This window comes from Dreissena polymorpha, chromosome 2 (assembly GCF_020536995.1).
Source record: "Dreissena polymorpha isolate Duluth1 chromosome 2, UMN_Dpol_1.0, whole genome shotgun sequence".
NCBI classification, from domain to species: Eukaryota; Metazoa; Mollusca; class Bivalvia; order Myida; family Dreissenidae; genus Dreissena; species Dreissena polymorpha.
This window is the reverse complement of record NC_068356.1, coordinates 54,456,148-54,469,537: the sequence shown is the minus strand read 5'-3', so window position 1 is coordinate 54,469,537 and position 13,390 is coordinate 54,456,148. Positions and strand designations below refer to the sequence as shown.

Sequence of the window (13,390 nt, the reverse complement as noted above, 5' to 3'; positions counted from 1 at the left end):
TTAAAACCATAACATTAGTAGGCATAGCCTCAAGCTAGTGATAATAATATTGTTTTGTAAACAGGAACATTCATACAATCAATTAAGTTTTTTTTGCTATTATCAAAAGCAACAAAACGTTTTAACAAACAATGAAACAATTACCATAGATGTGTTTTGATTGCTTTAATTTACATAAATTGTATTACATTTTAATAGGAAATTTAACTTGAAAATCAATTAAACAAGATGGTTTAATCGCCCGGAGATTGCCCACCTGTGTAATTGGGCATGGCCAGTTTAAACCCAGGGGCATGACTTTAACAATCTTCGTAAAGGACAACTATATCATGTCTTGTGCCCAATAATACACCTCTTGAAATTGTTCTTTCAGATAAAACATTCAATCTTATGTCACAATGAAAGACTATATAAATAATGTGAACCCCGTGGCATGACCGCTTTTGACTCCAGTGGCATGATTTCAACGATATTTGAGGCAGACTACCATACGATGTTACATCCCAAATAGTTAACTTGTGTGCATTATTGTGTCAGAGATTTTCAAGCTATTTACAATAGAAATCTATTTAAATCATGTAAACCCTGGAGCCTGGTCAGTTTTAACACGTACTGATTTGATCAAACTTCTTAAGCCATTCTGCGATGTTTTAACACAAAATATAAACTCCTTACCTGTGCAGTTTCAGAATTTTAAACAAAATAAAAATACATTTTAAGCTCGAGTGACATACATATGCAGTTAACTGGAATGATTTAAACAGTTTTGAAAGAGAGTAACCCAAAGATCATTTGTGTAAAATTAATTGAAAATCTGCTGAGCAGTTTAGGATGAACTGTTCACATACAACGGACAACACAGGACGGACAAAAGGTTGTTCAAATACCTTACCATACAAACTTTTCGTACAGGTGAGCTAACAATGCAACACATGATTAAACATCACAAAAAGCTTGAAACCAAAGTGAGACACGTTGACATCCTCAAACAAGAGCTCTCTTCATGATATGACATGTGCCCCCGAAAAACACTTTTTTCGAAACCTAAACGCAGATTTCGAAACCTTAACACGGACCCTAAGTTCAAGGTCAAGGTCAAAGGTGTCAACATTTTTGTGCGTATGGAAAGGCCTTGTCCATATACACATACACACCAAATATGAAGGTTACATCTGAAGCGACATAGAAGTTATGAGCATTTTTCGAAAAACCTAAACGCAAAAGTGTGACAGAAAAACAGACAGACAGTTCGATCACTATATGCCCTCCTGCGGGGCATAAAAAGAAGGAACCAGCACAAATGTCGCTCTTACCTTTCAAATATCTTGCAAACACAACCTGAGACACATGTCCACCAATCACAGCAAACTAAATGCATTCTGGGTATATAGGATCTGACACAAGTTTTCATTAAATTAAATATTTTAATTTATCCAAAACATGGTATGGAGTGGCAAGATGGGTAAAAGCCATTCACACAGCTTGGACACAAGAACCTTTGCACAAAAACTTGATATATGAAAAAGTGTTCACAGATCTCTAGCCTTTATAAGTTGATGATGTCACAACTACAAACAAGAGCACCGCATAGCGGGTGTCAATGCTCGGCTGTGGGTGCAGTTTTGAATAAATGAAAGCTTGTCAGAAGTTTTATATTAGAGGTCACAGTGACCTTGACCTTTGACCCAAAAATGGGTGTGGCGTGTAGAACTCATCAAGGTGTATCGACATATGAAGTTTTAAAATTGTAGGTGGAAGCACTTTGATTTTACAGCCTATGTGAAAGTTTTATAATAGAGGTCACAGTGACCTTGACCTTTGACCTAGTGACCCAAAAATGGGTATGGCGTGTAGAACTCATCAAGGTGCAGCTACGAATGAAGTTTTAAAGTTGTAGGTGGAAGCACTTTAATTTTAGAGCCAATGTTAAGGTTTTAGCACGATGCGGACGGCGGACAACGAGCTGGCTTTGACAATACCTCCGGTTTTCTCTGAAAACAGCGGAGCTAAAAATTGGTCAGCGAATAAACAGCTAGTCACTGAAAACACTCAACAAATTATCTAAAATATGTCTGAGATAAGAATTATTTTAATGGCTTTATAACAAGGAACGTTTTAAAACAGGTGTCAATGCATGTTCTTCATCATATGTTGGTAACACCATCCAATAGTTTACATTGCCATTTCCTATACATATATCACATCTTGCATTCTGCAGAATAGCTGCATAAATAACACTCTAAAATTTGGTGCATAACAAAACATTATGTACAACACAATACACAATGCATATTTAAGTATTAAAACATTTACATTGTAGAGCACGCTCACAGATCAGATTTTACTCCACGTAACTTTAAACGTAACATTTTACTTCTAGACCATAACAATTTACCCAGTTTAACAATACATTTGGAAAACATATATAGCTTTCAGATTTGTATTTCAATATATCTGGAATGATTGATAATTAAAATGTGATTTAATAAAATGTCAACCTTTCTAAGGGATACACTTGCTAGAATGGATGATAATTATTGATGTGAACAATCCATTCATGAGTACATGTATGTCATGATTCTCACGTGCGGCTTGGAGAGCAATAGGACATTGCATTGAAGAATGTACTTCATGCATTTATATGAATTAAATATGTTGGAATGGAGACATGCCACTCTGCCATACATTCAACACATAATGACATGCTAGACTAGTATTGACCATATCAGGCAAGGTCACGTATGGAAATGCTTTAACCTCTATATTAGACGATACTTAAATATAATTTTAATTACAATCAGTATTAAATAAATATTATATTCTCAGTATGCCCCATGGGAATCAATACTGTTTCAAACTGGAATGATTGGTGTGTTACATCATCATGCAAATTCAGATAGATAACGTCACAAATAATATCTTCACTTTGAACAATATACGTGTACCTTGAACATACAGATTATTTCTCACGGGGAAACCATACACTGGAGTTTTACTATACTACAATATATACACCAGAAAGTCATTAACAATATGAAATTTTAAACCTAAGCAAATACATATTGTACAATTGGTGTTGAATACAAAATCACTAACAAAAATAAATTACGTAACAAATATTTATTATAAAACACTATGCCTGCTTTTTGCAAAACAACATTTGCTAATAAGTACAAATCTGATATGGTTTTGATTTCTTCTAAAATGCTGCAGTACATTCACTGCACACATGAATATTGTGTTGTAAAACTTATGCAGGTATCAAATAATAGACTTATAAATAAATAACTGAAATATTAAACTGATCTTAAAAAGTGAATAATAGTGAATAATATGTAGAAAAGTATAAGTTGTGTACATCTATTACAAAATGTAGAAGAATCTCTAAACATAACAAGGGCTGTTTGTAAAACATGCATGCCCCCCATATAGGCTGTCAGTTGTAGTGGCAGCCATTATGTGAATACGTTTTTTGTCACTGTGACCTTGACCTTTGACCTAATGTAAGTTATCATCCTGAAACCATTGTACTATTTCGAGTCACTGTGACCTTGACCTTTGACCTAACAAGAGCTGTCAGAGGACAGCACGCTCGACTATTCGAGTGCTAGACAGTATAACGTAAGCCATCATGGGGAAATTGTTCATATTCAATAATTAATTTGACGATCTTTCAAAAATAAAAAAATAAAAAAATAATAAAATTTGGGGGGTGTAGGGGGGGGGGGGGTAGGGGGGTGAGAGGGGGGTATAATGTGGGGTGGGGTAATTTATTAGATGTTTAAAAAAAAATAGGGGGTCGGGGGAAGTGAGAGGGGGGTATAATGTGGGGTGTGGTAATTTATTAGATGTTTAACAAAAAAAATTGGGGGGGGGTGGGGGTGAGAGAGGGGTATAATGTTTGGTGTGGTAATTTATTAGATGTTTAAAAAAAAAATGGGGGGGGGTGAGGTTTGGGGGGGGAAGGGATTCTGGTAGGGGTGTGGGGTATTGTTTGTGTGGAATCCATTGTGGTATACAGGTAAGTGTTGTTTTGTCAAAGAGTAATAATAAAATGTGATCATAAATAAAGAAGTTATGGCAATTTAAGCAAAATGTTCAATTATCTAAGTGTAAAGGGGGCCATTATTATTTCAAAATGCTTGATACAGTGATATGCTCTTGTTTATAGGTTGGGGTCATGTTGGTAAACAAGTATGCAACATATAAAAGCAATATGTCAAAGGATATAGGAAATATTTGGGGTAGTACGCAAACTTTAACATAGATTTATCAAAGATATGCATATTCTAAGTATAAAAGGGGCAATAATTATGACAAAATGCTTGATAGAGTTGTCTGCTCTTGTTTATAGGTTGGGGTGATGATGGTAAATAAGTACGCAAAATATAAAAGAAATATGTCAAGGGACAATGAAAAAAACAACAAATGATCTCACACTGACATAAACAAATATCCTCTATTTATTAAACATGAAAATTAAACTTATTGCATTTGTTTCCCCTGTATATAAGAAAGATATAATAGTGTTTTACCTCCCCTGTCCTGCTTATATTTATATTAATCAACAAAATTAAACATTAACACAATATTTAATATACAAAATATACACACAAATCTCATATTCTGATAATATTTTTACTGATCCACTTTATTTTACTCAAATGATGATGTTTCATTGGACTGATAATTATAGATTTAGGATTACAGACCAGTTGCTTCAGTTATATTGTTCAGAGTTCGCCCTGTTGGCCGCGTATGCGTTCTTGAGTTACCATCCAAAAACCATTTGACCATTTCGAGTCACAGTGACCTTTGACCTAGTGACCTCAAAATCAATAGGGGTCATCTGCGAATCATGATCAATCTTCCTATTAAGTTGCATGATCATAGGCCCAAGCGTTCTTGAGTTATCATCCGGAAACCACCTGGTGGACGGACCGACAGACATGTGCAAAGCAATATACCCCTCTTCTTCGAAGTGGGGTATAAAAATACACCATACAACATATCCATGCATACCCCTTGGTACATAACATTTGTAGATACTTAACAATGTTGTGACGTTTGGCAGAATATATAATAATATAAGAATAAGTTGCCCAAGGAGTGTTCCCAGGCTGCAGCTAACACCTAACAACTAGTTTTGCTATATTAAGCTGTTCTGGCACCTCAATGGTCTCTAGGGCGATACTGGAAGGGTTGAAAGGGAAGGTAACAGAGTACGAGAACTTGAGGTCCATGAGGAGCGAGGTATCAGTGCTCTCCCTTTCCTTTAACTTTTGCTGGATCTTGCGAATGAACGAGATCGGAACACGTTCTTCAAACTCGTCTACTGGCGTGTAGAGGTTCAAAATCTTAACAATCTGCAATAGAAAACAACAGCATGAATTGTAATCCATCAATTAAGCCACATCCTGGGAGAACTGGGCTTAATGCATGTGCACAAAGTGTCATCTCAGATAAGCCTATGCAGTCCCTATAGACTAAACAGCACAAAACTTTCCTCCAACGCTGAATTTAAGCTGAGACCACCATTAAACAAAAAATAACATAAAAGCAGAAATTGGTCCCTAATTGGCCTGGGCAGACTGCGCAGGCTAATATAGGACGACACTTTAGGCACATTCATTTAACCCAGTATTACAAAATCAGATTTCAATTATCAATAATGACAATCAGAAATCAATCAAAAGTTCTCAACGCCTACCTGTGGTACTGTTAGTTTGGAGCACATATCACACACGCTGTCTACGTCTGAGTCTGTCTTGCGGGCCTGCAGCAGCTGGGAGGCCTGGATGATCGGCTCTAAACTGGAACCAGCGCCAGACTCCTGCAGCTTGTTGTCACGCAACCACTGCTCCATGTGGGACAGGTTGTATCTGGAATAGAGGGAAACACTGTTTGACAGTTTGTACAGGGTAATCATACTACACTAGGCCTAGACTGGATTTTTCTTAACAAGAGACTTCCGTTAAACCAAAAATACCATAAAAGCTAAGAATTGTCCCTGATAAGCCTATCTGGACTTCACAGGCTAATCTGGGACAACACCTTAAGCACATGCATTAAGCCCAGTTTTTCCAGAAGGAGGCTCATATACATGGAGTCTTGTGTATTACATAATTTGCATGCCCTTAGACCAGTTGCACATGTCCTTTATTACCTGATTTGCATGCCCTTAGACCAGTTGCACATGTCCTTTATTACCTGATTTGCATGCCCTTAGACCAGTTGCACATGTCCTTTATTACTTGATTTGCATTCCCTTTGACCTGTTGCACATGTCCTTTTTTACCTGATTTGCATTCCCTTTGACCAGTTGCACATGTCCTTTTTTACCTGATTTGCATTCCCTTTGACCAGTTGCACATGTCCTTTATTACCTGATTTGCATGTCCTTGAACCAGTTACACATGTCCTTTATTACCTGATTTGCATGCCCTTGGACCAGTTGCACATGTCTTTTCTCAGCAGGAGGTTGTTAAGGGCGCTTGCTCCCAAGAAGTAGTAGACCTGTCTGAAGATCTGCTTGATCAGTTCAGGGTCCACTGCATGCTGTGTCAGCACCCGCAAGAACAGGTTCATCTGGAATGGAAGGAGATCTGATATGTGGAACATTTCTAAGTGTTAACATGTGCATGTTCAAATCAATAGCAAAAATAAAATAAACAAGAGATTGCCAAGCAATATGGTCCTCTACCGGTGAAACTCCACTATTTTCAGATTTTTTAAATATTTTATTTGTTGCCATAGAAACCATATTCTTTAGGTAGGAACAAAATGAAATGATGTGCATAATGTCCTAATTGCCATCTGTCCATGTTGCAAGTTTCATGAAAAAATATGAAGAACTTTTAAAGTTATCGCAGGATCCAGAATAGTGTGACAGACTGACTGATAGACTGACAGACAGAGCGCAAACCATAAGTCCCCTCCGGTTTCATCGGTAGGGGACAAAAATGTCATAAATGTGGCACTAGAGGGTTAGGGTTAGACCAAAACAAGTGGTTAGACCTGGTGCCATGTTTTTGGACATACATGTCGCAGCCACATTTTTCAACAAATGGGAACCATGTTAGGAACTTAGACTTGATATCATTAGAATACATGTTCTGTGCAACTGTCATGAAGATTGGACAAATATGACTACAAGAGTTTTCACAAGAAGTTTCGTTCATTTGAACCTGTAGTGACTTAGTTTTTGACCCCAGTGTCCCAAATCCAAACTTGGCTGAGATTTCATGTCATCACCAACTTACAGGAAGACAAGGCAAAAATGTCGAATTTTCAAAGGGTAAATGTTAAACTTGAAAAAGGGACAACAAACAACTACTGACATACAACATGTTATCACAAAAGCAGGTCAGGCAAGTAAAATATAATGGATGTCATACAGACAATATATATTTGTATTATATATATACTATCGGCGAAGTACATACAGATTTCATGAGACTGTCCAGTGAGTATTCTGGTGTATCCTCTGCTCTACTGGAACTTCTACCTCTCAGACCGCTAGGTTTGCTACCTGTCAATCCAGCAATGGCCTCGTGTTCCAAAACTGCAGGCACTGGAGGAGAGATTCAACAGAATGTGAGCCGTGAGCATAACATCAGATCAAAATGCTAAAATAATGTATGATTACAAGTAAAATGATACACATGCAAGTCAAATGGCCAGGCCAGGAATCGAACCAGCAATTCTCATATTTGAAGCCTAGTGCTCTACCAACTGAGCTAGCCAGTCTACATTTCCAACCTTACCTATAGACGGCTGTATGGTAGCCTCCATGTTTTTGATCAACGTCTGATATATCCACACGGCAAGGTCACTGAACACCTGTCTGTACTCAGAGAGGTCAAAGTTTCTCAAGCAGTGCTCGTTCTGTCTCGGGGTGTTCTCCGTCTGGAACTGTTTCTCTCCGCTGTACTGCTTCAGGGTGTGCAGGAACCGGCATGTGTTGGCCAGCCAGAGGGTCACACGCTCTACATCATCATGGTGTTTCTAGGATATAAGAAAGTTAATTGTTTACAAATGCTATGTGAAAATTGTTTAGAAAGTTAACCATTTAAATCTCAGATACTGATGCGTTTGAAGTCTCTTAGAAAATCCAATTAAATTAAAGACCCATCTCACTCAATTCAAGTGTGTATGCTTCATTTCCAACCCTTAGATACTGATGCGCAGAAAACAGCATAAAATCTTAATAGACTGTGAGTGGCATATAGCAATTTTCACTTCGCTATTGAGAACAAACATATTCACATCATAAAAAAAAGGTTTAGTTTTTAAGTATATTCTATATTGTACATCAGACATCTAACTAACCTGTTCTGATGCTTATTCACAGCAATTCATGTTGTTATTGTTGCACTTCAAATACTACTGGTGCAATCATTCTAGCTTTACGAACATTGACTTTATGTTATACTTTTTTTTAATTTGATTACTTTATTGATGTAAACAGATCTATCTTATGTGGTTACAAATATATGGAGGAAATTTGTAACTGTCTGGGCTAAAACAGAGTTGTGCTCTCACATGTTGTTGTGAGCACAGAGCATTACCTTGACGACCTTGTTTCTGTTGATAGTTTTGAAAGTTAAACAGATCTATCTTATGTGGCTACAAATATATCAGGGAAATTTGTTACTGTCTGGGGTAATACAGAGTTGTGTTCTTGCATGTTGTTGTGAGCATTACCTTGACGACCTTCTTGATTCCATTGATCGTGCTAGTCAGGAAAGACCTGACTTTCTCATCATCGTTGATGAAGTCAGTGTGTCGTACACACATGAACAGTAGGTAGGCAGGTAGCCCTGGCAGGAGACATGTGGCCACCTTAGGCTTCAACTCTTTAATGACAAAATAGATTAAGAAACAAGTATTAATTATTTCATTCGAGTCCATAGACAAACAAAAATGGTGGGTAGTATAGTGGCAATTCTGCAATTACAGCTTTGCTGAAAAAAATGTCTAGTCAAAGTAGTATTGAAAATGAAATCACTATCTTGAGGTAAAATAAACCACATTTAAACTTTGTTCAAATGCATGACACATTTGTTTCTAGTTTACCCAATAAACTTTATGGGGTCATTAACATTTGCAAAGGACTTTTTAGAACTTTAATGCCCTGTTTGTATGCATTAAGGTGCTAACTTATTTTAGTCGCCTCTGCAAAACATAATTGACCTCATAAAAAACACCTTTTCATGAAAAAAAGATTTTTTCTACGAACTTCAGCTTTTAATTAACCATAAGCTCTTTACTACGACAGGTGTCTTACCAAGTATAAGAGCCTTGACTACAGGTGTCTCCTCCTCCTTCTTGTACTCCAGCATACCCATGTAGTTTCTCTCCCGATGTCGAATGTGGGCCACGTTCTCCACACTCTTTGTCTCCTCCTTCTCCAGCTCTGCCTGGATTTCTGCCGCTGTAAATGTAAATGACAACTGTACAACAAAGGGAGATAACGGAAATAAAGCAAATGGACATTATATCAAAAAGGAAAGCAAATTAATTTATTAAAAAACAAACTTAGTATTAAGTTAAAGAACTAAATTTATTCACACAGCTTAGAGCAGCAACTGATGTTATTAAAAGAACAAAGAAGAACTGAACTATTAAAATAGCAATTTTCAAAAAAAGGAAAATACTAGAAGTCCTTATTAAACAACAAATTATTTTGGATACAAAACAAATTAATAGGTAAGTGAAAAAGTTGAGGACATTCTAATGATTAAGGGATTTTGGAAATGGTCTAATGGCAAATTTACTGCAAACAGAGACAACTAAATTCATTTATATCAAATTACAAATTATAGCTTAGAGTAAACACTAAATGTATTTATAGAGAAGTTCAGAAGGAAGACAATTTATCAATAAAGTGTAACATTTAAAGCAAAGGGAGACTACTGAAGTCATTTACATTACAAATTTACTGAAAATAAAGCCAGCTATGAAGGAAGTTATCCAATTTTAAAAGTAACAGATTTTTGGAACAACTAAAGAAATTCAGTTAACATCTTAATTCTTAAACCATGTGTGATTTTTATGGACTCTCTGCATTTTTATGTCTTATGTTAATTTAATTTATTCATCAAAAACAAAATCTAACAACATGTCACTGGCTACATATTCATGCTTTAATTTGGGGCACTTGTGAAATAACGGCCACAAAAATGCAATTACTCACTGTACAATAAGAAATAATTATAAACCATAACTATATTCTAGTTATCAACTATAAAGTAAAAGCACTTTTGCCCTTAAATCATGCACACACACTATTTTCCCTACTTTATACGATATAGGTTGACACAAAATACACTACCTGATGTCGTCAATGTAGCAGGTATTTAATAAGGACACAGACGGAACAATATAACCCATTAGTATGCGATGTCATGTAAATGTTAAAGATTGTCATCAACAAACAGCGAGTTGGCATAAGTGAGATAAGCATGGTGTGCTGTAACTTGTAGCCATTGTATATCTAGAGATAAACAAAAAACTTGTTATTTAACCCTACACATATAAACTTCCGGCTGTGGGTTATTGACAATAGACTGTAACCTTCATGCATTATTTCTATTTAAACATGGTTTAAACTGAATAAAACTATGCTTGATTTCCTTATTTGTTCATATGTAAGTTTGCACATTAGAAAATTGGGCAACAGTGAATTTAAGAGATATACTCTATCTTTAAAAAAAACTAGAGCTTTGTCACAGACGTGACGAATACTCCCACATGCCGCATTGACACATAATATTTTGCATGTCGTCTTCACAAAAAACAGCCGACACCATGCTCAATTTTTAAAACACACTTAGTGACCCCTTGACCTAGTTTTTGACCCAGAAAGGCCCATGTCCTAACTTGGCCTTAAGATCATCTCCATAAAACTTCTGACCAAGTTTGGTGAAGATCGAATGTAAACTACTTGAATTAGAGAGCGGACACCATGCTGAATGTTAAAAAAAGCACTAAGTGACCCCGTGACCTAGTTTTAGGCCCAGAATGGCCCATGTTCAAACTTGTCCTAGAGATCATTCAGATAAAACTTGTGACTAAGTTTGGTGAGGATTGGATGAAAACTACTCAAATTAGAGAGCGGACATGGCGAGGTTTAAAACACACTAAGATACCCTGTGACCTAGTTTTTGACCCGGCATGACCCATATTCAAACTTGACCTAGACATCATCTAGATACAACTTCTGACCAAGTTTGGTGAAGATTGGATGAAAACTACTTGAATTAGAGAGCGGACAACATTGTGATGTTTAAAACACACTAAGTGACCCCGTGACCTTGTTTTTGACCCGGCATGACCCATATTCAAACTTGCCCTAGACATTATCAAGATACAACTTCTGACCAATTTTGGTGAAGATTGGATAAAAACTACTTGAACTAGAGAGCGGACAGCATGGTGAGGTTTAAAACACACTAAGTGACCCCGTGACCTAGTTTTTGACCCGGCATGGCCCATGTTTGAACTTGACCTACACATCATCTAGTTACAACTTCTGACCAAGTGTGGTGAAGATCGGATTTAAACTACTTGAAATAGAGAGCGGGCACCATGTGACCTGTGACCTTGTTTTTGATCTGGTATGGCCCATGCTCGAATTTGGCCTTCAGATCATCTAGATAAAACTTCTGACCAAGTTTGGTGAAGATCGGATGAAAACTACTTGAATAAGAGAGAGGACACCTGATGCTGAATGTTAAAAAAAGCACTAAGTGACCCCGTGACCTAGTTTTTGACCCGGCAAAGCCCATGTTCGAACTTGGCCTTAAGATCATCTAGATACAACTTCTGACCTAGTTTGGTGAAGATCGGATGAAAACTACTTGAATTAGAGAGCGGACAACATGCTGAATGTTTAAAACGCACTTAGTGACCCCGTGACCTAGTTTTTGACCCGGCAAGGCCCATGTTCGAACTTGACCTAGACATCATGTAGATACAACTTCTGACCAAGTTTGGTGAAGATCGGATGAAAACTACTTGAATAAGAGAGCGGACACTTAATACGGACCGACAGACAGACCTACCGACCAACAGACAAGTTCACTTCTATATACCCCCTTAAACCTCGTTTGTGGGGGTATAAAAACACCATGTATCATATTAAAGAAACAAATATTTGCACACAAAAAACACATACACACAAAACTAAAATACGTATAAATGTACTTATACAAGTATGGGCAGAAAACTACCACATCAAAGCCTTGCTCTGGTTAAACCAGGCTTAATGAATGTGCATTAAGCGTTGTTCCATATTCATCTGTGCAGTGAGCACAGGCTTATCAGGAGCAATACTTTCCACCTAAACTGGATCAATGCTAAGAGGAGATTTTCTTTAACCAAAAAATTCTATAAAAGCTAAAAGTTATATCCCTTATTAGCTTGTGCAGACTTAACAGGCTAATCTGTGATGCATTTTTACGCACATGCATTAAACCTGGTTTCCCCCAGAGTGAGGTAAGATGCACAGGTCCCTATCTTACCCGTAGTGGGACTGAGGGACATTGATGATGTAAACAGAGGTCGGTATGGTCGCCAATGTCCTGACATAGCAGCAGGGATACAAACAAGACTGGTTACCATAGCAGCAGGGGTACAAACAGTTTTGTTAACCATAGAGATGTTGGTTACCAGGGGCAAGATTGTGGTCAACTAGATTTTAAATCAAGAACTACATTGCAACCGGACAATAAACTGATTGCATAATAACTATACAGATATCAACTGTAATGAAGCAGAATCTAGGTCAAAATGAGATTATGGTTATTATTATTCCTTTTCCTTATATATTTTTCTTATCAAAAAGTTTAAAAGTTAAAGAAGCTTCTTTCATTAATAGTATCAAAGGTTTTTATACATTCAGATAGATTGTTGCATAACAATATTTAAACTTTGGCATGCACAAACTGAGACTCAGCTTTTCCCTGTTCATTTCATATTGAGACTTACAAACTAACTGTAGTTTTCTTATACAACTCACCTTCCCTACAATTTCCTTCAACAAACTTGCAAAATATTTAATGGGAAACAAGATTAATTCCATATTAACACACAATATCCAAACACAAGTTACCACAGTACTGCATTCACCATCTCCTTCCCTTTGTCTCTTTGCAAGGACTTTCAAGATCTTCAGTGCGAAAAAAAAGACTAACTCTATACTACAACACAATTACATGACCACAGCATTGCACTCACCCTCCCCTTCCTTCAGTCTCTTTGCATAAACCTTTAACATCTTCTTCAGTTTTCTGATCTGCTCCTCTTGCTGATCTACCTTCTCTCTGAGGTCCTGTAGCAACATAGACAGCAAAGTTAACAACTACACGTTCTGTAACAACATAAA

The 13,390-nt window shown here is 36.9% G+C and overlaps 1 protein-coding gene across 29 annotated transcripts in view; it reads right to left on the bottom strand.

Annotated features, from left to right (window-relative positions):
• Nucleotides 1-3,920: 3,920 nt before the first annotated feature.
• Nucleotides 3,921-13,390, bottom strand: part of LOC127867079 (unconventional myosin-Va-like) — a 114,500-nt gene continuing 105,030 nt past the window's right edge. For 20 of the 29 annotated variants that reach the window (XM_052408040.1, XM_052408050.1, XM_052408041.1 and 17 more), the window contains 8 exons: nucleotides 13,243-13,336; nucleotides 9,290-9,436; nucleotides 8,707-8,858; nucleotides 7,767-8,007; nucleotides 7,446-7,573; nucleotides 6,431-6,588; nucleotides 5,711-5,882; nucleotides 3,922-5,366 (listed from right to left, as the gene is read on the bottom strand). In XM_052408040.1, coding sequence (XP_052264000.1) covers nucleotides 5,127-5,366; nucleotides 5,711-5,882; nucleotides 6,431-6,588; nucleotides 7,446-7,573; nucleotides 7,767-8,007; nucleotides 8,707-8,858; nucleotides 9,290-9,436; nucleotides 13,243-13,336 — 1,332 coding nt within the window. In that variant the 3' untranslated portion in view covers nucleotides 3,922-5,126. Of the gene's footprint in view, nucleotides 5,367-5,710; nucleotides 5,883-6,430; nucleotides 6,589-7,445; nucleotides 7,574-7,766; nucleotides 8,008-8,706; nucleotides 8,859-9,289; nucleotides 9,437-13,242; nucleotides 13,337-13,390 lie in introns of all 29 variants that reach the window. The other 9 variants (XM_052408031.1, XM_052408036.1, XM_052408033.1 and 6 more) reach the window with 1 other exon arrangement.